This window comes from Artemia sp. Qi Xiang Cuo, chromosome 6, assembly GCF_049724085.1.
Source record: "Artemia sp. Qi Xiang Cuo chromosome 6, ASM4972408v1, whole genome shotgun sequence".
NCBI lineage: Eukaryota > Metazoa > Arthropoda > Branchiopoda > Anostraca > Artemiidae > Artemia > Artemia sp. Qi Xiang Cuo.
This window is the reverse complement of record NC_142799.1, coordinates 45,573,426-45,596,566: the sequence shown is the minus strand read 5'-3', so window position 1 is coordinate 45,596,566 and position 23,141 is coordinate 45,573,426. Positions and strand designations below refer to the sequence as shown.

The 23,141-nt window shown below is 35.8% G+C and overlaps 1 protein-coding gene across 1 annotated transcript in view; it reads right to left on the bottom strand.

Annotated features, from left to right (window-relative positions):
* Pnn (desmosome associated protein-like protein pinnin) overlaps positions 1 to 20,366 on the bottom strand; it is a 68,744-nt gene extending 48,378 nt beyond the window's left edge. The window contains exons 1-2 of the mRNA XM_089090216.1: positions 20,230 to 20,366; positions 861 to 1,106 (exon numbers count right to left, since the gene is read on the bottom strand). Coding sequence (XP_088946342.1) covers positions 861 to 1,106; positions 20,230 to 20,324 — 341 coding nt within the window. The 5' untranslated portion in view covers positions 20,325 to 20,366. The remainder of the gene's footprint in view (positions 1 to 860; positions 1,107 to 20,229) is intronic.
* Between the last annotated feature and the right edge of the window lie 2,775 nt (positions 20,367 to 23,141).

The following is a 23,141-nucleotide window of genomic DNA, read 5'->3' as shown; positions in this document are numbered from 1 at the left end:
AGGAATCCATATTCAAAAATAAAGTATTGCAAAATGTCCAAAGGGTTAGTATAAGTAACTAACGTAAGGGAATAGCAGCATCAAAAGCTTTGCATAAAATTATGTTGCAATAATATATTCCTATTTCATTTGTTATTTTAAAAATTTTAATCCAGTTACTTTTCGGGTTTGATGAAGGTAGCTAAAAATTGTATATGTTAAGTAATTGTATATTATATATTTTAGGTTAGTCTATTTTAGTATTATAAATGTATTTTTTAGTTTTAGTTTTACGCTGAAGACGCCTTGTTAGATAAGGGCGAAACGTTGGTTTGATTTTTGTTGTTTTTCTTCGTTTTCATTTACTGGCCATAGACCCGTTTGCCGTCTTTATATTCATTTCTTTGTGTCTTTTATACATAAAGCATAATTGAATTTTGTGATAGTAAATAAGACAGTGGGGGGGGGGGGTAAGGTCTTGCCAAAAACCATAAGATTTTTCACTTAAGGGAGGGAAGGGGGTCTAATACTTCAAGCAATTATAATTTTAGAGTTAAATACTGACACATATACACAAATAGCATAGTAAAATATGTAGGACCAAGGAATATAGCAAAAGAAAAAAATATTTCCGTGTAACTAAATTAGGTTTTGACAACATTTTTACAACATAATTACTGCTTTTTGGTAGGGGCTTAAACAGTGGTGGTTCTAGGCCTGGGCAGGGGGGTAACTGCCCCTCCCCCACCAGTTTTTCTGAGGCCTGATATTAAATTCCTTTATTTTATATAAAAGGTATACCTGTGATATACCTTGCACCCCAGATTATGAGGTCTAAAATCGCTACTGGGCTTAAAGAATAAATGAAAACTAAAACTAACCTGGATTCTATTCCAGAAGGTAATTCATCAGCCATATCACTGTATCTTTTCTGTCTTTTACCAGGAAAATCAGTATAAGATGGCACAACTCGCTTTCCACCTAGTCTTTTACGGAGGTCTGATTCATTTGAAGAGTTATGTTGAGGATAAGATTTCTCAGTTTCCGAGCCATTTATTTCACCTTCTTCTGCCTTTATTCGCTTGTGCTGTTGAAATGAACCATTTTTACTGGAGTCTTGATAACCCCTGAAAACAAGAAACTCGTAAAATTGAAAACAAGAGGAATTTATGTTAACTTCCCCAAATGAAGAATTTTAAATTTTAGCTAAAACAATAAAGAAGTTTTATCTTGATTTTTACAGTAAAATGTCCACAAAATTATTCATCTGATTTTTCAGCTAAGTAACCCTCAAATAAAACCTCATTTTTAATGTTTTTTGGCTCTTGTCTCCCCAAAGAACTTTTTTTTTATGAAGATAAAAAAAGCTACTTCCCCAATCTAGGGGGGGGGGGATTTTATCTTATTTTTTACAGTGAAAATACTAAAAAAAGGCTTCATTTGAACTAAAATATGTATTTCTGAAATTCGAAGGGGCAATTCTTAAGGCAGGGGCACCGTCCCTATTGGTCCCCCTGCCTTAAGAAATCTCTGTCCTCAATCCATCAATGAAGTTAGGGTGATATATTTTTCAGTTTGGCAATAGGCCCAATACCTATTTACTAATTGATTTCCTAGTGTGTATCTTCATGAAGCCTTAAAATAGTTTAAATATAAATAGAAAAATCGAGAATTACTACAAGGTATGCCAAGGGCATATCCAGGATTTTTGTTTGCGGTAGGGGGGGGGAGGGTACAAAAAACTTTACAGAAAACATCACAAATTCGTTTACATGCATTTCTGTGGCTTTTTTACAAATCGGACATTTTATTTTGGGGGGGGGGCAAAAAAAACGATAACTTCCCTCCCCTCCTGGATACGGCCCTGAGGCAGACACGTGTGATTTTAGTCTTGAGGCTACAAGCCAGAGCTTTTATTCCTTTGTGTGTACCTTATTAACGACTGATGAGTTTCTTTAACATTCCTGCCAGAGAAGAGAGTAAGTAATTATTGCCAAAATTCTAATTTTTATAAAAAAAAAATTTCTGTGATACATTTTGAAACTCCTTATTTTCATATGCATTTTTTTGTAGACCTGGAAATTTAAATTTTCTGTTTAGTATTATTTTGTCATTTGTTAAACCCTGTAGTATTTTTTATCAGCCCCCCAACTTGGGAACAAGATGTTTCAGCATGTGCACTTATCAGGGATACCAATTGGAGGGGGACAAGTGGCCTCAGTAGTTTGAAAAATGCCTTTTCCTTTGTCTTCCTTAAAAAAAAGATATTCTTATTTTGTCGTTTGTTAAACCCTGTAGTACTTTTTATCAGCCCCCCAACTTGGGAACAAGATGTTTCAGCCTGTACACTTATCAGGGATACCAATTGGAGGGGGACAAGTGGCCTCAGTAGTTTAAAAAATGCCTTTTCCTTTGTGTCTTCCTTAAAAAAAGATAAAAAAAAATAGACTTACCCCCTCCCAGCCCAACAATTTAATAAATTGATGCCACTAACACCTGACAGGTTTCATTGGTAGAAGCTCATACTTTTATTTCTTTTTTACTCATTTAACTGGTATATTTTGTTAGCTATTCAAAAAACTAAATGAACTTCAATTCCATTTTTCTAGGAGAATTAAATAAAAAGCTAGTTCTATCAACTGAGAGTAAGGGGCAGCATTAATGCTTAAAATGGACAAAAACTATTCCGCACATAAGGGAGCTACCCCATGCTTAACCCCAAGCTTGCTAGACTTGAGTTTTTAGTGCTTTAATAAAGCTTCTTCTTCCAGTTCAATGGGCCTTGTGTTTAGCAGTTGCTCTTAAGAAGTTGCAACAAAAGTTAAAGGTTAGGAGAAGTTTTAATTTCTGTTCAAATGAGCCCTATTCCAATCTTCTAGGATCATTAGTTGGATATGATCACCCCTGGAAAAAAAGAAACAAAGACACAACCTTGATCTTTCTCTTGAGAAAAAAAAAGTACAAAATCCCACCTTTTTGTATACATGTACTTGAAACCTCTACAGTAGGGTTCTCTTGATGTACTGAATCTAATGTTGTGATTTTTAGTTTTCCTCGTTTTCCAAAAATCAGGCAAATTTTCTCAGAACCATAGCTTTTGAAGAGTAACTTTAAACTTAAGAAATTTGCATATTTGGAACGCACATAAAACATTAATTTGTTTTTATCCATAATTGTTATCAAAATTCACGTTTGTAGAGTTTTGGTTAGTATTAACTAGTAACTGTTTTGTTTGTTACTAAGGTCTGTTTTATTCAACAAAAAGGTTTTTACTAAGTCAACCAGGGTATGTAAGACTTGCATTTTGTTTACATCATGAAGACTTTCTGGTCAGCAGGAAAATCAAAGCAGACGTAACTTTCAGTAAAAGAAAAGCTGATGCACCCAAAAAAAAAAGATACAAATATATCAAATTTTGTCTGTGACCAGAATGGTAAAACAAGAGCCTGGGCTTTGCTTAGGCCCTGGCACTCAGCAGGCTTGTATATATTTGATTCTCACTGTAGCTTGTCTTCTAACCATAGATTAATGTGAAATTCTGCATGTTTTATGGCATCATCATAAGTTTGAAACAACCACCCTGGGAAAAAACAACAACAAAAAAACGAAATCTTCATTAAAGTTGGAACCTATCTAGATTATTTTTTATGCATTAACATAACTATTGTATTTTTCTTTAATTTGTTTCTGGAACTCGTTAGAGAGCAAGTGACATCGTAAAAAAGCAAAGCAACTCAACCAACTTGTTGTTGTAAACTGTGGAGGTGGCTATACAGTTTGACCATGGAGGCTGAAGTCTCCAAATGATTTGCCTTTGTTTGCTACTTTTTTGTAGCAATTTTTTTTTTTCAGAAATTCTACTTTAGTTACTTTTGGCTATCTTAGAAAGGGGTTGGGTTAGGAAAATGAAACTTTCAGGGATGGGTCAACATGCTAAGGTATGTCCCGGGAAGGTACTTTGAAGTACCTACCTCCGCTCCTCCCCTCCTCTATATAATGGTAAATTATTGCACATTACTAGTTGTTTTAGCTCACATTTCATCCTATATTACTATCATATTTATAAATCACTGCTTACCTTACACAACTTCAGCTTTTAACCTTGTTCATTAAAATATATTACAAAATTCTAATTTCATTTAATAGTCATCCTTTTAACTTATTTACTACCTAGCTGACATTGATTATGGAACCCTGTTTGTGATGTCACAACTTTGCTTACCATAACCCCTTTAACGGTAGCATGCAGGTGCCAGGGGGTAGGAGACAACAGTTTGTTGATAAGCCATTTAAACTTTATTAATTAGGAAAAGGATTTGACAAGAGATAGACCAGTAAAAAAATCCGAATCGTTTTTAGAGGACAAATTATGCTCGGAGAAGATGTTTTTGTTTTTATTGGTCCATGTGCCCACAAAGTTTCTGTTGAGTTTATAGAAACACAAGTATGGACTTCCTTCAGTCACAGACTCTCCATAAAACATTTGAAACTGCAAAGATGCACCGTAGTCAGGGGGGAAGTTCTGTTTGGAGTGGATTTCTAAAGGGAGAATCTTCCTTTGGGAGGGAAATTTCAGATGAGTGAATATTCTGGGGGAAATGTTACACTGGGGGTATTGGCAGAATTACTATACGAAACTCATTTTAATTGTTTTACAATCTCTTGGCCAAATTTTATATATGGAGATGTTCCATGGGCTTTTTTCCGTGCGTTTTGTTTTCTGGGAAATAATTTCCACGGAAGGGGGCAATTCTGGAGTGACCGAGAAACCGATGTAAGATAAAAGTCTTATTCCAATGAAAAAATGCTAAGGAGAATTTTTCAGGGTTAAGGAGAATTCTAAGGAGAATTTTCCAGATGATACTTTTGTCAACATATGAAGAACCGTGTATATTGCAATTATATCTGCCTGGTTTATATGCACAGTAACACAAGAGACAAAAATTAACGTACAAGAGAGTAGTGAAGAATTATGGTATACAAAATAACATTTGGCAGGGATAGTCACTAGGGAAAAATCACTAAGGGTGGCAACATGATTGGATGATTTTCGGGGATTTGGGGAACCAAATTTTTTTGGGGGTGGCACATAGATTTTTGGAGAAATCCCCGAAAGTTTGGGAATCGTGCAAGCCCTGCTTGATTTCTTATCAGGAAAATCGAAATACTTAACCACACAAGAAAAGAAAAGCTTTGACTTTGTGGTTGACGCAATAAAGAATTGCCGCAAAATTAATTCAAAGTCAACAAAACAACGCCGCCTCTCACCGCTAGCGACGTTGTGACACTTCAGCGGCGGTCAACCAAGCCTCTCGTTGGCGGCGTTCGGTGGATGCACCGGCATGGTGCTGGGGTCTAGGTAAGACACAGAGCGCTACAAACATCAGAATCGACTTTAGAGGACAAGTTATGTCATGGGAAGATGTTTTTGAAATCCCCCTCCCCCCAAACTCAAAAATTTCTAAAATTCTACTTTAGAAGATTTTTAAATATTTCTAAAGCACTAATAGATAGAGCGCTACAAATATTATAATTGACTTTAGAAGACAAGTTATGTCATGGGAAGATCTTTTTGAAATCCCCCTCCCCCCAAACTCAAAAATTTCTAAAATTCTACTTAAGAAGCTTTTTAGATATTTCTAAAGCACTAATAGATAGAGCGCTACAAACATCAGAATCGCCTTCAGAGGATAAATTATATTATGGGAAGATCTTTTTGAAATCCCCCTTCCCCCCCAAACTCAAAAATTTCCAAAATTTTACTTTAGAAGCTTTTTTAAATATTTATAAAGCGCTAAGACATAGAGCGCTAAAAACATCAAAATCAACTTTAGAGCACAAATTATGTTATGGGAAGATGTTCTTGAAATCCCCCTTCCACTCAAACTCAAAATTTTCTAAAATTCTACTTTAGAATCTTTTAAAATATTTCTAAAGCACTAATAGATAGAGTGCTAAAAACATCAGAATCGACTTCAGAGGACAAGTTATGTCACGGGAATATGTTTTTGAAATCCCCCCTCCCCCAAACTCAAAATTTTCTAAAATTCTACTTTAGAAGCATTTTAAATATTTCTAAAGCACTAATTGATAGAGGGCTACAAACATCAGAATTGACTTTAGAAGACAAGTTATGTCATGGGAAGATGTTTTTTTGAAATCTCCCTCCCCCCAAACTCAAAAATTTCAAAAATTCTACTTTAGATGCTTTTCAAATATTTCTAAAGCACTAAAAGATAGAGCGCTACAAATATCAGAATTGACTTTAGAGGACAAATTATGTTATGGGAAGATGTACTTGAAATCCCCCTTCCCCCAAAATTCAAAATTTTCCAAAATTCTACTTTAGAAGCTTTTTTAAGTATTTCTAAGGCACTAAGACATAGAGCGCTACAAACATCAGAATCGACTATAGAGGACAAGTTATGTCATGGGAAGATGTTTTTGAAATCCCCCTTTGGCCCAAACTCAAAATTTTCCAAAATTCTACTTTAGAGGCTTTTTTAAATATTTCTAAAGCGCAATCTATCATAGATTGCAAGACATAGAGCGCTACAAACATCAGAATCGACTTTAGAGGAAAAGTTATGTCATGGGAAGATGTTTTTGAAATCCCCCTTCTCCCCAAACTCAAAATTTTCTAAAATTCTACTACAGAAGCTTTTTAAATATTTCTAAAACACTAATAGATAGCGCGCTACAAACATCAGAATCGACTTTAGAGGCCAAATTAATTCTAAAATAATTCCCCCTTCCCCCCAAACTCAGATTTTTTTTTAAATCCCCCGTTCACTCACACACACACTCTTCAAAAATTCTAATTGAGAAGCTTTTTTAAATATTTCCAATGTTGAAAACGATCCAGAGCTACACACAGTAGAACCAACTTTGGAAGAACAGCTAAGCCACGGAACAAGGTGTTTGGTCTACCCGCTCCCCCTAAACTAAAAATTTTCCAAAATTCTACTGTAGAAACTTTTTAAATATTTCTATGCACTAGGCTAATAGATAGCGCGCTACAAACATCAGAATCGACTTTAGAGGCCAAATTAATTCAACAATAATTCGCCAAAATTTTCCGAAATTCTACTTTAGAAGCTTTTTAAATATTTCTAAATTAAAGACATAGAGCACTACAAACATCAGAATCGACTTTAGAGGACAAGTTATGTCATGGAAAGATGTTTTTGAAATACCATTTACCCATTGAAATGGGTAAATGGTATTTCAAAAACATCTTTCCATGACATAACTTGTCCTCTAAAGTCGATTCTGATTTACCCATTGAAATGGGTAAATGGTATTTCAAAAACATCTTTCCATGACATAACTTGTCCTCTAAAGTCGATTCTGATGTTTGTAGTGCTCTATGTCTTTAATTTAGAAATATTTAAAAAGCTTCTAAAGTAGAATTTCTGAAAATTTTGGCGAATTATTGTAGAATTAATTTGGCCTCTAAAGTCGATTCTGATTAGTTCTGAAAATGCAATTTCAGTTATTTGAGCAGAATTTTAAGCCATATCAATGTTACAAGTTATGTCATGGGAAAATGTTTTTGGGATACCCATTACCCACTGAAATTTTGACAAAACAACATTTTACCTTAATTTTCAATTATCAGTTTCTTTTTCTCTGGCTTTAGTTCTGAAAATGCAATTTCAGTTATTTGAGCAGAATTTTAAGCCATATCAATGTTTTATTTCCAAAATTTAGGAAATGTATTTGCATATATTTAAAACCTTATAAGTTGGGATTGAGCAAAGTTTTGAAGCTGAAAACAATTTTGTTGTACTTCATTTAAACAGAAGATCTATTTTGCATTGTTTCATTGCTATAACCCACAGATTTTTAAAGGTCATTCAAAGTTTTTGAAATCCCCCTTACCATTCATCCCATTCCCCCTTTATACTCTAAAATCTGGTTGATAATTTGAAATTTGGAAAGCCTTATTTTCCACGGGGGTAATTTTTCTTTTTCTTTTTTTTTTGGGGGGGGGGGTATTTTCCGGGGGGGGGGGGAGAGGATTTTCTGGCGGGTATTCGCCAAGAACCACAAATTTGACGGTATGAGTTTTATTAACATCTTTGACTTTTAGGGGTTGTTTCCCCCTTTTAAAAAACTCAAAAATTTTTTAGACAGGCAAATTACCAACCAGATTTTAGAGTATGATTCTGGTGCAACACGTTGCAACGAAATGGTCAGCTTAGATTAGTACAAGCAGGGGCACCGCGATCAGGTTGCTGACCACCGCCCCCCCCCTCCCCTTCCCCCTTGCAGCTAACCTTTCCACCCTCGAAAGAAAATTTTTATATAAGTTTCAGCATTTTTTACATATTTTAAATCACAGATGTAAAAAAGAAAAGCAAAATTTTTAACATTATAGGATTAAGCTATTTGAATATGTTTTATGTGGTTACCCAACTCAAAATGTTAGGGGGTTTCCAAAAAAAAAAATAATCAAAACAAATATAGATTATTTGGTACTCGTACATTATAAACAACCCGCCGCTATAGACTGTACAAGGAAACCAGACAAACGGGTATTTGTTAGACAAATGGATCGCAAAGCGTGATTTCTTATTGTGTTTACAATATTTAAACTGTTGTTTTTTTTTGGGTTTATGGAGGGAAAAAGGTACCTAGGTTAGGTTACGTATTTAATATATGCTATGATTTACCCCCCCCCACCCCCTAAGGTGCAAAGATATAGCCCAAATTTGTTTCTAAACTATTATATTTTCATCCAATTTTATTTTACTTTATTAGCAGTAACCAAACTTAACTTCTTTTGTGTATAGCGGTGGGTTATTTATAATGCACAAGTACCAATTATTCTATAGTTAAATATATACTTCCACCCCCTCTCTCCCCCTCCCTATTTACACTTCAATAACGTCTCGTAGCTTCAAGAATGAAGATTACTACACTAAACTATTTGAAAAAAAAACCATTTGAATTGATTTAAGAACAAATGGGGTTAGATGCTGTAAATTGCCAAATTTTCTGTTACAATGTTTTAAAAATTAATTACTAAATAATACCCTTAAAAAAGAAATTAGTTGGGGTTATAAAGCTCCAATATATGTTTCATGAAATGGTGTATTTTTGAGGAGATTGAATATTTTTTTTTGAAATAGTGCTTTGCCAGATATCCTTCCATATGTTCTTATCTTCTGCCATATTTGGGTATATTGTCTTGAACGTCACGCCAGTGTTTTTTGATGTTTTGTGTGTGAGCACCTGTTGCAGGGTCAACGAAATCTAAGCTGTGGTTGACGCATAAATGCTGATAACCCTGGCTAGCCAGGCAATTGTAGGCCCTCCAACAGTCACTGATAATTGTTGTCAGGATTCGGTTTTGAATAATTCCCAACAACGTGGCACTACTTCTATCTGGCACAAAAACCATGAATGAATTACCCCACTATTCTTCTGTAATTTTTTAGTCGCCCTATTACCTAGAAATAATTATTTTCTGACTTCAAACTGTCCAAATACTTTACCCCCTGGGGAAAATACCCCCCCCCCCCATCGAAAAGAAGGCTAGAATTTTACAAAATTTTGAGTTTGGGGCAAAGGAGGATTTTAAAACATTTTCACATGACTTCTTCTATTTAACAGCAAGCGGGCTTTTCAGTAAAACTATTTAGCCCTTTTCCTTTTGCTTCACTCTGTGGGCTACAGAGCTACTGGCTTGATTGCCTCATATTTATTATATATATTCAGATATCTTTCAGCAGATCTTTCAACTAAAGGAGTTCAAATATAAGATGATAGATGTCGATTTCTATGCTCTGTGTGCAAGTATAGTTGGCTAGGCTCTTGGCTGATAGTGGGATTTTGTTGTGTTTAAAGTATTTTAACAGTTTAGAAAGCAAGATATGTTGTGCAGACGTCAGTATATTACATTCAAATAGGCAATGGTCAATTGATTCATTATTCATATTACAATGCCTGCAAAGAGGGGACAGGGGTATTGAACCACTGGAATTAGAAAGCTTATATGAGAATGCAAGGAAATTTAGTCCATTTGTTCCAGAACGAATTCTATGATAAATTTTAGAAAGATACTTATTGGGAAAGGGGGAAAGGATAGGATTAATCTTATTAAAATTAATATCTGATAGCCTCCATCGGTAAATATCTCTAATTGGGATTGGTCTCCCACTTGGCTGGTCAATATTTATAGCATTTTTTGCTATTTCATCAGCCTGATGATTACCACTTATGCCAGAGTGGCTAGGAATGTACTGAAAGTAAGTTTTTATGCCACTTGAAGCAAGATTATCAATAATACTGTGACAATGATAAGTGTCAATGTCCAACTTATATTGAGGAGCTGAGGCCAGCAACTCAAGGCTTGATTAAGAGTCGGAATAGATGATAATATTATTCGAATTTTCAATCAAAGATTGGTTTTGCTTAAGGTGTTCTAATGCCATGATTATGGCATTTAACTCAGCAGACATTATAGATAAATTATTAAATAATCTCTCGCCCATTTCAATTTTCAGGTGAGGAAGGAAAACACCACTTGCAACCTACTCATTCATTTTTGACCCATCAACAAATATTTGGAAGTGATTTTTATAGGTAATTGTATTAAGTTCTGCAATTTTTTTCTGGACAAAAGCAATGGGGGTTAAAAAGCAAGGGTTGTCCTCTAAAGTTGATTCTTCTTCTTCTATTTAACAGCAGGCGGGCTTTTCAGTAGTACTATTTAGCCCCTTTCCTTTGCTCTGTGGGCTACAGAGCTACTGGCTTGATTGCCTCATATTAAATGGATATTTTCAGATATCTTTCAGTAGATATTTTGACTCTAGGAGTTCAAATATTATATGGTATATGTCGATTTCTATGCTCTGTGTGCAGGTATAGTTGGCCAGACTCTTGCCTGATATTGAAGTTTTGTGGTGTTTGAAGCATTTTAACACTTTACAAAGCAAGGTATGTTGTGCAAACGTCAGCATATTACATTCAAATAGGCAATGGTCAATTGTTTCATTATTCATATCAGAATGCCTGCAACTAGGGGACAGGGGAATTGAACCATTTGAATAAGAAAGCTTATGCGAAAATGCAATAAAATTTAGTCCTTTTGTTCCAGAGTGAATTCTATAGTAAATATTAGAAAAATACTTATTGGGAAAGGGGGAAAGGATAGGATTATTCTTATTAAAATTAATATCTGATAGCCTCCATTGGTAAATATCTCTAATCGGGATTGGTCTCCCACTTGGCTGGTCAATATTTATAGCATTTTTTGCTATTTCATCAACCTGATGATTACCACTTATGCCCGAGTGGCTAGGAATAAACTGAAAATAAGTTCTTATGTCACTTGAAGCAAGATTATCTATAATACTGAGACAATGATAAGTGTCAATGTCCAACTTATACTGAGCAGCTGAGGCCAGCAACTCAAGGCTTGATAAAGAGTCAGAGTATACTATAATATTATTTGAATTTGCAATCAAACGTTGGTTTTCCTTAAGGTGTTCTAATGCCATGATTATGGCATTTAACTCAGCAGACATTATAGATACATTATTATATAATCTCTCGCCCATTGCAATTTTCAGGTGAGGAAGGAATACACCACTTGCTACCTTCTCATTCATTTTTGACCCATCAACAAATATTTGGAACTGGTTTTTATAAGTAATTGTATTAAGTTCAGCAAATTTTTTCTGGACAAAAGTAATGGGGGGTTAGATCTTTGTTCCACTTTGAGAAATCAGTATTTATTATGGGAATTGGCCAATTCCATGGAGGGGAATGGGGGAAAGTAGGTGCAATAGACTTTGCGGGTACAGGGAACTTCTTCTGAATATTGGTATACTCCTCTACAATGCCTCTATACATGGATGGATTTCTTAACCAATTATGTAATGTGTGTGAGCTATTTGATTCAATTTTTTAAGATGTTTTGTCAAGAAAAAGCTACGTCTCTCCCTTCTTGTTGTTAATTCACTCTCCGACAAGCAGAAACTTGGTGCTTGCGGGTTTCCTAAGACCAAATATCAGACGTTTTATGTCATTTTGTGTTATTTCATTTTTCTGCACCTCGATATTTGCACATGCACCATAAACAATAATCACATAGTCTATATGGGATCTTATATGTGACTTGTAAATCTGGAGTAAGGTTTTCTCCTTACATCCCCAGGGTGTGGAAAGAAGTCTTTTTAGTATATTTGTTTTTCTATAACATTTTTTATTGTGTTTGTGATGTGGTGGTGGAAATTAAGTTTTTGGTCAAGCATGAGACCTAGGTAATTAATATGATTCTCTTCTGGAATAGTTGTTCCATTTAGTTAGTTTTGCATTAACATGGTTCCGCTTTCGGTGAAATTGGATTATTTTTGACTTGGTAGGTGCAATGGGTAAATCTGAAGGTTGAAGGAATTTTTCAAATTGGAAGTGACTTTTGCATATTTGACTGTGCTATCTCAAAGGTTTTGCCAGATGACCATAGCACCAGATCGTCAGCATATTGTAGATTCGTGTGGGGGAGGTTCATGTCCCAGAGATATAGGGCAAAAAGGAGGCAACTGAGGACTGCTCCCTGAGGTAGGCCTTTTGTTATTGTCTTTTGGGGTGAAGAGGCTGAACCAACACAAACAATGAAACTTCGCACTTCTATGAAATATTTTATAAAAGATACTAGCTTGGGGGATAGTCCAAGATTTGCAAGTTTGTTTGAAAAGATTTGGTGGTTCACATTTTCATAAGCCCCTTCAAAATCTAGGAAAGCTGCAACTAGGACTTTATTTTTTTAGAATGATTCGTTTATTGAATTTTTTAACAAAATAAAAGCATCTGTTGAGGAGTGGTATTTCCTGAATCCAGTTTGAGTGTGAGGTATCATATTATTTTTTTCAACAAACCAGAGGAGTCTGTAATAGATCATTTTCTCCATTATTTTCCCCCTCTCAAGAGTAATCATTATAGGCCTACAGGATTCAGGGTTATCTCTGGGTTTATTTTTCTTTAGGATTGGTAGGAGGGACGAACACTTCCATATATTGGGGAACATGGAAGATGCCCAAGCATGATTATAACAGTTTAGCAGTTCCTGTTTGTATGAAGGGGTGGTATTCTTTATGCATGTAGGGTGTATATTGTCATAGCTGCCGCTAGTTTTGGTCCTAATATGATGTATTGCATTATTCATTTCCTGGATTAAAATGGACTAGTTATATACTCGGATCCTGGGCGTGGTTGGTAACTTGGGTTCATAGGAAGTGGGGATATTTTGCTGCGATTATTTGAGGTTAGTTTATTAACAAATAGAGTTGCAAATAGCTCAGCTTTTTCATTAGCATTGTCATAATGGGTATTATTATGTATAAGCTCATACAGGAGTGGGTTGGGGGAAGTCTTTTACCCACACATGTGGCTTATTAATTTATGCATGATTTGTTGATGTGTTTCCCTGCAGAGATTATTTGCAAAATTATTTCAGTAGTTATATTAAGCATCTATAGTAGTCCTTTTTAGATGAGATTCTTCTTGTAATTTTTTTTAATATGTAGTAGGTGATGTTTTTTTTTATGAATGCTTTCCTACCTGCCTTTTTTATTCTCCATTTATTTTGGCACTCATTTGTCCACCATGCTTTGGGAATGTGTTTAGGGAAGGTTTTTTTGGGTGTTGTCCTGGGGATAGCATGATTAGCTGTATTTATTAGTAAAGATGCCAAGACATCAGCATGTGTGTCAACTTTTGAGTTTGAAATGCATTAATTTTGGGTGAAACTTGTAGTTTCATCATTTAGCTTATTTTGGAACATAGACAAATTTGGTTTAGTGTTGATATATTTTGAGGTGTGTGATTGGGTTTCAGCAGGTTCACTTAGGGAGCAAACTATAGCAAAGTGGTCAGTACATAGACTATCAATTTTATTTATACAAATTTTATTCAAAATATTTAAAGACACACTTTGTAGGTCAATTGTAGAGAATCTGCCACTTTTGGGGTTGAAATATATATTCAGGTTTGGAGGGGTAGCAACAGCTAATTCAATATTAATTGAAGTCATATTCTCAATCTATTTACCAGCTTTGTTTGCTGGTTTATTCCCTCACAAAAGGCTGTGAGCATTGAAATCTCCGCAAATAATGATATTTTTTAACATATTAGAATTATTTATATGATTAAAGAAATCCATGGCATCTGTAGTTTGCCCATTAAGGTTATAAAAGCTTATTATGTAGGTTTTTGTATTATTCAGCCAGACACTGATACCAATTGCATCAACATCATTTGCAAAATCTGGAAAGTTGATGCCACAGAATTTTATATTATTTTTAACTATTCAAGCTACTCCACCTCCTTTTCTCTCTGATGATCTATCCTTTCTCAGGATAGTATATCCAAGAGACTTAATTTGTTGATTTTGGGTTAAATGAGTTTCCTGGAGGCAAGCAATAAAAATGGAATTATTATTCATAAAAGATATTAGTTCATTTAGCTTTTTTTCTGTGAGTGATCTTACATTCCACTGGAGTATTGATATGTGTTGTGTTGTTGATTTATTTTTATATGACTGTGTATCAATGTTCAGCTTTGATAAAAGTAAAGCAAGATCTTTTTTTGCTTGAATGAGCATATTATCAGGGATGTAGATTTTTGCCAATTCTGCAATGATTTTTGTTTTCTGTAGTTGATGTATGTTCATGGCCTGAACTGCATTACAGTTTAGAATGAATAAGCATATATTTGGGGATTGCAAGTTCGGTTGTGCATCCTGTTTGTCAGTTAAGGGATTAATTCCTGGTAGTGTTTCTGGTTTGTTTCTTCTTGAGAGGGGGGGCCAGGCTGACCTCATCTCACCGGGCAAGGAGGCTTGTTGACTTGGTGATTCCTTCTGATAGGGATGTGAGCTAGGTGGCTTAGAGGATGGTGTTTTATACGGGGTACTTGATGCATTGGGGGCGTTTGACTTGGGGGGTTTGGTTGGTTTCATTACGGGCTTTATGTGGTATTGTTGGGCAGCATTTGCTTCCATTGCTGCAAAGGGGTATGGAATGGCCGAAAATGGAATGGCAAATGCAAGAAAATTTAGTCCATTTGTTCCAGAACGAATTCTATGATAAATTTTAGAAAAATACTTATTGGGAAAGGGGGAAAGGATAGGATTATTCTTATTAAAATTAATATCTGATAGTCTCCATTGGTAAACATCTCTAATGGGGATTGGTCTCCCACTTGGCTGGTCAATATTTATAACATTTTTTTGCTATTTCATCAACTTGATGATTACCAATTATACCAGAGTGGCTAGGAATATACTGAAAATAAGTTCTTATGCCACTTGAAGCAAGATTATCCATAATACTGATACAATGGTAAGTGTCAATGTCCAACTTATACTGAGGAGCTGAGGCCAGCAACTCAAAGCTTGATAAAGAGTTGGAATATACTATGATATTATCTGAATTAGCAATCAAAAGTTGGTTTTCCATAAGGTGTTTTAATACCATGATTATGGCATTTAACTAAGCAGACATTATAGGTACATTATTATAATCTCTCGCCCATTACAATTTTCAGGTGAGGAAGGAAGGCACCACCTGCTACCTTCTCATTCAGTTTTGACCCATCAACAAATATTTGGAAGTGGTTTTTATAAGTAATTGTATTAAGTTCAGCAATTTTTTTCTGGTCAAAGGCAATGGGGGTTAAATCTTCATTCCACTTTGAGAAATCAGTATTTATTATGGGGGATTGGTGGAAAGTAGGTGCAATAGACTTTGCTGGTAAAGGGGAACTTCTTCTGAATATTGGCATACTCATCTGCAAAATCTTTTGGGGTTGAAATGCCACTTTTGGGGTTGAAATATGTATTCAGGTTTGGAGGGGTAACAACAGCTAAATCAATATTAATTGAAGTCATATTCTCAATCAATTTACCAGCTTTATTTGCTGGTTTATTCCCTCACAAAAGGCTGTGAGCATTGAAATCTCCGCAAATAATGATATTTTTTAACATATTAGAATTATTTATATGATTAAAGAAATCCATGGCATCTGTAGTTTGGCCATTAGGGTTATAAAAGCTTATTATGTAGGTTTTTGTATTATTCAGCCAGACACTGATACCAATTGCATCAACATCATTTGCAAAATCTGGAAAGTTGATGCCACAGAATTTTATATTATTATTGACTATTAAAGCTACTCTACCTCCTTTTCTCTCTGATGATCTATCCTTTCTCAGGATAGTATGTCCCAGAGACTTAATTTGTTGATTTTAAGTTAAATGAGTTTCCTGGAGGCAAGCAATATTGATGGATTTATTATTCATAAAAGATATTAGTTCATTTAGCTTATTTTCTGTGAGTGATCGGATGTTCCACTGGAGTATTGATATGTGTTGTGTTGTTGATTTATTTTTCATATGACTGTGTATCAATGTTCAGTTTTGTTAAAAGTAAAGCAAGATCTTTATTTGCTTGAATGAGCATATCATCAGGGATATAGATTTTTGCCAATTCTGCAATGATTTTTGTTTTCTGTAGTTGATGTATATTCATGGCCTCGACTGCATTACAGTTTAGAATGAATAAGCATATATTTGGGGATTGCATGTTTAGTTATGCGTCCTGTTTGTCAGTTAAGGGATTAATTCCAGGTAGTGTTTCTGGTTTGTTTCTTCTTGGGAGGGGGGCCAAGCTGACCTTATCTCACTGAACATGGAGGCTTGTTGACTTGGTGATTCTTTCTGATAGGGATGTGGGCTAGGGGGCTTGGAGGATGGTGTTTTATAAGGGGTACTTGATGCATTGGGGGCATTTGACTTGGGGGTTTTGGTTGGTTTCATTATGGGCTTTATTTGGTATTTGTGGGCAGCATTGCTTCCATTGCTGCAAATGGGTATGGAATGGCCTTCTCTGTTGCTATTTGGAGTGTTAGTGCTTTTTTCTTACATGCAGGGCATAGGAATTTATTTGTTGATTCAAGTTGTCGTTTGCAATTGATACAAGTAGGCTAAGTGCTGTTGTAAGTTGTCAACTCTTTAGGATGGAATGCTTTACAATTACTACATGCTAGGAGAATTTCATTGCATTTGTTTGTTGTGTGTCCCAGTTTGAGACACTTCTGACACTGGATAGGCTTTGGTTTGTATTCCTTGTGTGGTTTGATTTGCCCAAATAGGAATAATTTTTCTGGGATGTTAATTTTTTCCTTCAGTGTAAATGAGAAAGATCTACTTGTTTTAAGGCCATTAGAGTTAGGTTTACCAAGTTGGGTAACATCCTCAACAGGGATTGTGCTTCCAGCCCTATCTGAGAGCCCTTCTTTTAACTCCTGAATGGGTATTTCTTGGGGAACATTATAAACTACTATTTTTGTTGAGGATTGTTTTGGGTTCCATTTAGATGCATTAATTGGGGTATTCAGAAGGGATTTTAGATTAATTATTGTGTCTGCTGATTTCTGATCTTGGAAAGCTATTAGCAGAGATCCATCACAGAAATATTTAAAGCTTCTAGAGTAGAATTTTGGAAAATTTTGAGTTTGGGGGGAAGGGGGCTTCAAGAACATCTTTCCATAACATAATTTGTCCTCTAAAGTTGATTCTGATGTTTGTAGCGCTCTATGTCTTAGCGCTTTAGAAATATTTAAAAAATCCTCTAAAGTAGAATTTTGGAAAATTTTGAGTTTGGGGGGAAGGGGGATTTCAAAAACATCTTCCCACGACACAAATTATCCTCTAAAGTCGATTCTGATGTTTGTAGTGCTCTATGTCATAGCGCTTTAGGAATATTTAAAAAAGCTTCTAAAGTAGAATTTTGGTAAATTTTGAGTTTGGGGGGACGAGGGTTTTCAGAAACATCGTCCCATAACATAACTTGTTCTCTGAAGTCGATTCTGATATTTGTAACGCTCTATCTCTTAGTGCTTTAGAAATATTTAAAAAATCATCTTAAGTAGAACTTTGGAAAATTTTTAGTTTAGGGGGAAGGAAGATTTTAAAAGCATCTTCTCATAACATAATTTGTCCTCTAAAGTGGATTCTGATGTTTGTAGCGCTCTATGTCTTGGTGCTTTAGAAATATTTAAAAAAGCTTCTGAAGTAAAATTTTGAGTTTGGGGGGAAGGGGGAATTATTGTAGAATTAATTTGGCCTCTAAAGTTGATTCTGATGTTTGTAGCGTGCTATCTATTAGTGCTTTAGAAATATTTAAAAAGCTTCTAGAGTAGAATTTGAGAAAATTTTGAGTTTGGGGGGAAGGGGGGTTTCAAAAACATCTTCCCATGACATAACTTGTCCTCCTAAAGTCAATTCTGATGTTTGTAGTGCTCTATGTCTTAGCGCTTTAGAAATACTTAAAAAAGCTTCTAAAGTAGAACTTTGGAAAATTTTGAGTTTGGGGGGAAGGGAAATTTCAAAACATCTTCTCATAAAATATTTTGTCGTCTGACGTCAATTCTGATATTTGTAGTGCTTTATCTTTTAGTGCTTTAGAAATATTTAAAAAGCTTCTTAAGTAGAATTTTAGAAATTTTTGAGTTTGGGGGAAGGGGGGATTTCAAAAACATTTTCTCATGACATAACTTGTCTTCTAAAGTCAATTCTGATGTTTGTAGCGCTCTATCAATTATTGCTTTAGAAATATTTAAAAAGCTTCTAAAGTAGAATTTTAGAACATTTTGAGTTTGGGGGGAAGGAAGAAGATTCTCCCCTTAGAAATCCACTCCAAGCACAACTTCCCCCCTGGCTGAGGTGTATCTTTGCACTTTTAAATGTTTTATGGAGAGTCTGTAACTACAGGAAGTCCGTGCTAGTATTTCAATAAACTCAACAAAAACTTTATGAGCACATGGACCTGTAAAAATAAAAACATCTTCTCATAAAATAATTTGTCCTCTAAAAACAATTTGGATTTTTTTACTGGTCAATTTCTTGTCAAATCCTTTCCCTAATTAATAAAGTTTAAATGGCTTATCAACACACTGTTGTCTCCTACCCCCTGGCACTTGCATGCTGCCCTTAAAGGGGTTATGGTAAGCAACGTTGTGACATCACAAACAGGGTTCCATCAGCAATGTCAGCAAGATAGTAAATATGTTAAAGGGATGACTATTAAACAAAAATGGGATTTTGGAATATATTTTAATGAATTTTTTTATGCCTTTTTTTATGCTGATTACAAATATAATAAGCATTTCTATCAGAAATGAATTTCAGCCCCCCCCCCTATATATGCCAATTCAGGGTTTGGTATATATAGGGGGGGGGTCAATATATACCAAATAATATTATTGAGTTAGGACTAAAGTGAATACACCATTTGATGCCTTTTTTTATGCTGATTACAAATATAATCAGCATTTCTATCTGAAATGAATTTCAACCCCCCCCTAATAGGGTCCCTACTGGGTTAGGTGTATCCTACATAGGGGGGGGGGGGGGGGCTGAAATTAATTTATGATAGAAATGCTTTTTATTTTCTTTAACAGATTAAAAAAGGCCGTCAATATCTACTAAATAATAGTATTGAGTTAGGGATAAATTTAATGAACCATTCTGTGGCTTTTTTATGCTGATTACGAATATAATAATCATTTATATCAGAAATTAACTTCTGCCCCCCCCCCCTATATAGGCTATACATAACCTAACCTAACCCAACCTATCCCTGAATTGGCCTATATGGGGGGGGCATAAATTAGTGTTCGATAGAAATGAAGACTATGTTTTTAATCACAATAAAAAAGGCATTAACTAGTGCATTCGCTAGATTCACAAAACACTAGTATGAGGTGATGTATATTGACCAAAAAAGCATCGAGTGGTACATCCACTCTATTTGTAACTCAATAATATGATTTGGTAAATATTGACCGGGGGGGCTGAAATTCATTTCCAATAGAAATGCTTAGGCTATTATATTTGTAATCAGCATAAAAAAAGGCATCAAATGGTGTATTCACTTTAGTCCTAACTCAATAATATGATTTTGTAGAACTTTGCCCAATAATTTACCATTGTATAGAGGGGGGAGGAGTGGAGGTAGTTCAAAGTACCTTCCTGGGACATACCTTAGCATGTAGACCCATCCCTGAAAGTTTCATTTTCCTAACCCAACCCCTTTCCAAGATAACACAAAAGTAACTAATGTAGGATTTTACCAAATTATGTTGTAAACAAGCATAGCCTATTTACCAAACCATTGTTTAGGCTTTAATCCCTAAGCCTGGCTAGATAGGCCTATTATATAATTAGCAAAGGCCTACAATCTTTTGCTCCTTCCAATGCTATCATCAACAAACTTGAGTCTTTCTTGAGCACTGGCTAACTCAGCTTTTATGGTACCAATAGTTGGTATCATATTGATATATCACTGTTTTTATACTACTGAGAACAAACCAGATTGCTGTTGTAGCTGGTGTTACGAACCGCCATCTATCATTACGTTGTATTTGTCTATCAGGGCAAATTAAAACTTCCTTTTAGAAGTTTTTTAAGTGTTGATCTAGCGAAATTTCGATTGACTGGATATATGGCTCTGGGAAGTATATTTGAAATATAAAAACACATGCCCAAATGGAGTGTACTATTCAAGGTTTTTTTTTTGTATCTGTTTCATAGATAGTACGGTTTCCCTTTTCTCCTAAGCTCTAGACCTATGATTCCCAACATGGGGTGCATGTTCCACCGGTCAGGTATGCCAATAATTTGGGGGATCATGGGTAGGACATGCACCCTTTGGCTGCCTATACTTTAGATTCTTAATCATCGGCAGCGCAATCACGCTGCCTAAGTAAAGAACGATGTTGGCACTATGTATTTTTTTTCCTTAGACCAGGGCTGTTCGTGTCGAAGGAGTCGTCGTATAAACTTCGAAAAGGGCTCAGTCAATTGGAAATTGGAATGGCTAGTGGCCTTTTTAATAGACTAAAGTGATTCGAAGGCAACTCCACGCCCACCATTTCCCCAAACACATGCTCTCAAAATTTTGAAATAGCCATTATGTTCAACGTAGTTGATTTCCAGAGTGAAATTATGTTTTTGAGGAGGAAACTCCCACCATAGCCCTCAGGGCAATGTTTGTAAGGTATGTCGTGGGGGCATATAAGGTTTTCAAAGAAAGTGTTTTCGTAGAAAATTCAAAAAGTGCTCATTCGATTGGAAATCAAAAGGGCTAATGCCCTTTTTAATAGTCGAAAGTATTTGGAGGGCAATTAACCCCCCTCTCACGCCAACCATTTCCCCTAACACATCTAATCAAAATTTTGAGATAGCCATTGTGTTCAACGTACATGAAAGTTCTGAAAATTAGGTCTTTGAGGAAGACAACACCCCCCCCCCCCCCCCCCCCAGCCTTCAAGGCAATGGTTGTAAGTTATGCCCTGGGGGCATATAAGTTTTTTTTTAGAAAATGTTGTCGTAAAAACTTCAAAAAAGCTTATTGAATTGGAAATTGAAAGGGATAGTGCCCTTTTTAATAGGCTAGTCGAAACTGATTGGAGGGCCAATTCTGAGATAGCCATTTTTTTCAACGTAGTTGAAAGTTCTGAATATTATGTCTTTGAAGATGATAACTCCCCCCCCACACCACACCCCTCCGGGCAAGAGTTGCAAGTTATGCCCTTTGGGGCATATAAAGTTTTTTTTAGAGAGTGTTGTCACAGAAACTTCGAAAGGCTAGTGCCCTTTTTAATAGTCAAAAGCGATTGGAGGAAAACTAACACGCCTCCCACACCCACAATTTTCCCAAACACATCCAATAAAAGTTTTGAGATAGAAATTTTGTTCGACGTAGTTGAAAAATCCAGAAATTATGTCTTTGAGGATGACATTCCCCCTCAGCCCTTAGCGCAAGGGTTGTAAGGTATGCCCAGGGGGCATTTAAGGTTTTTATAGAAAGCGTTGTCGTAGAAACTTCAAAAAGGCTCATTCGATTGGAAATTTAAAGGGCCAGTACCCTAATTAATAGTCGAAAGTGATTGAAGGGCAACTAATGCCCCTCTCACGCCCACCATTTGCCCAAACACATCCAATCAAAATTTTGAGATAGACATTTTGTTCAATGTAGTTGAAAGTTCTGGAAATTAGGTCTTTGCCAGCGTTGTAGTAGAAACTTCAAAAAGGACTCATTCAATTGGGATGTGAGAGGGCTAGTGTCCTTATTAATAGTCAAAAGAAATCGGAGGGCGCTTGCCCCTCCCCCCCCCCCAGGCCCATTGTTTCCCCAAACACTTCTGATCAAGATTTTGATAGAGCCATTTTGTTGAACGTAGTTTGAAGGGTCCGGAAATTATGTTTTTGAGTATGACAACCCCCCCACCACCCTCAGAGCTAAGTTTGTAAGTTGTGCCCCGGGGGCATATAATTTCTTATAGAAAGTGTTGTCGCATAAAAACTTCAGACAGGGCTCTTTCGATTGGAAATTGAGACGGCTATTGCCCTTTTTAATAATCGAAAGTAATCAGAGGGAGAATCGCTCCCTCCCCGCGCCCATCATCTTCCAAAATGTGTCCTATCAATATTTTGATGTGGCCATTTTGTTTAATGTAGTTGAAAGGTTAGGAAATTATTTCTTTGAGGATGACAACCTCCCCCTATAAGCCTCAGGACAAGGGTCGTAAGTGATGTCCTTGGGGCATACAAATTTTTTTAAAAAGTTTGTCGTAGAAGCTTCAAAAAGAGCTCATTCGATTGGAAACTGAGAGGACTAGTACCTTTTTTTATTATTCGAAAGTGATCAGAGGGCAAATGCCCCCCTCCTCGCCTCTCCGTTCCCCAAACACTTCCAATAAAAATTTTGATATAGCCATTTTGTTCAGCCTATCAGAAAGGTCTGGAAATTATGTCTTTGAGAATAAAAAATCCCCCCAGCCCTCAAAGCAAGGATTGTAAGTTATGCCCTGGGATACATAAGGTTTTTGTAGAAAGTGTGGTCATACAAACTTCAAAAGGGGCTCATTGGATTGGTAATCAGACGCTCTAGTGCTCTTTTTAAACGTCAAAGTGATCGGAGGGCAACTATCCCTACCCCCTACAGTCACGTCGTATTGTCCCAAAATGAGTCTAATAGAAACTTTAAGATAGCCATTCTATTCTAAATAGTCTAAATATCATATAACAAGGCTTTGGGGGTTGAAACAAACCCCAGGGATTAGGGGCAAGGGTTGCAAGCTATGCC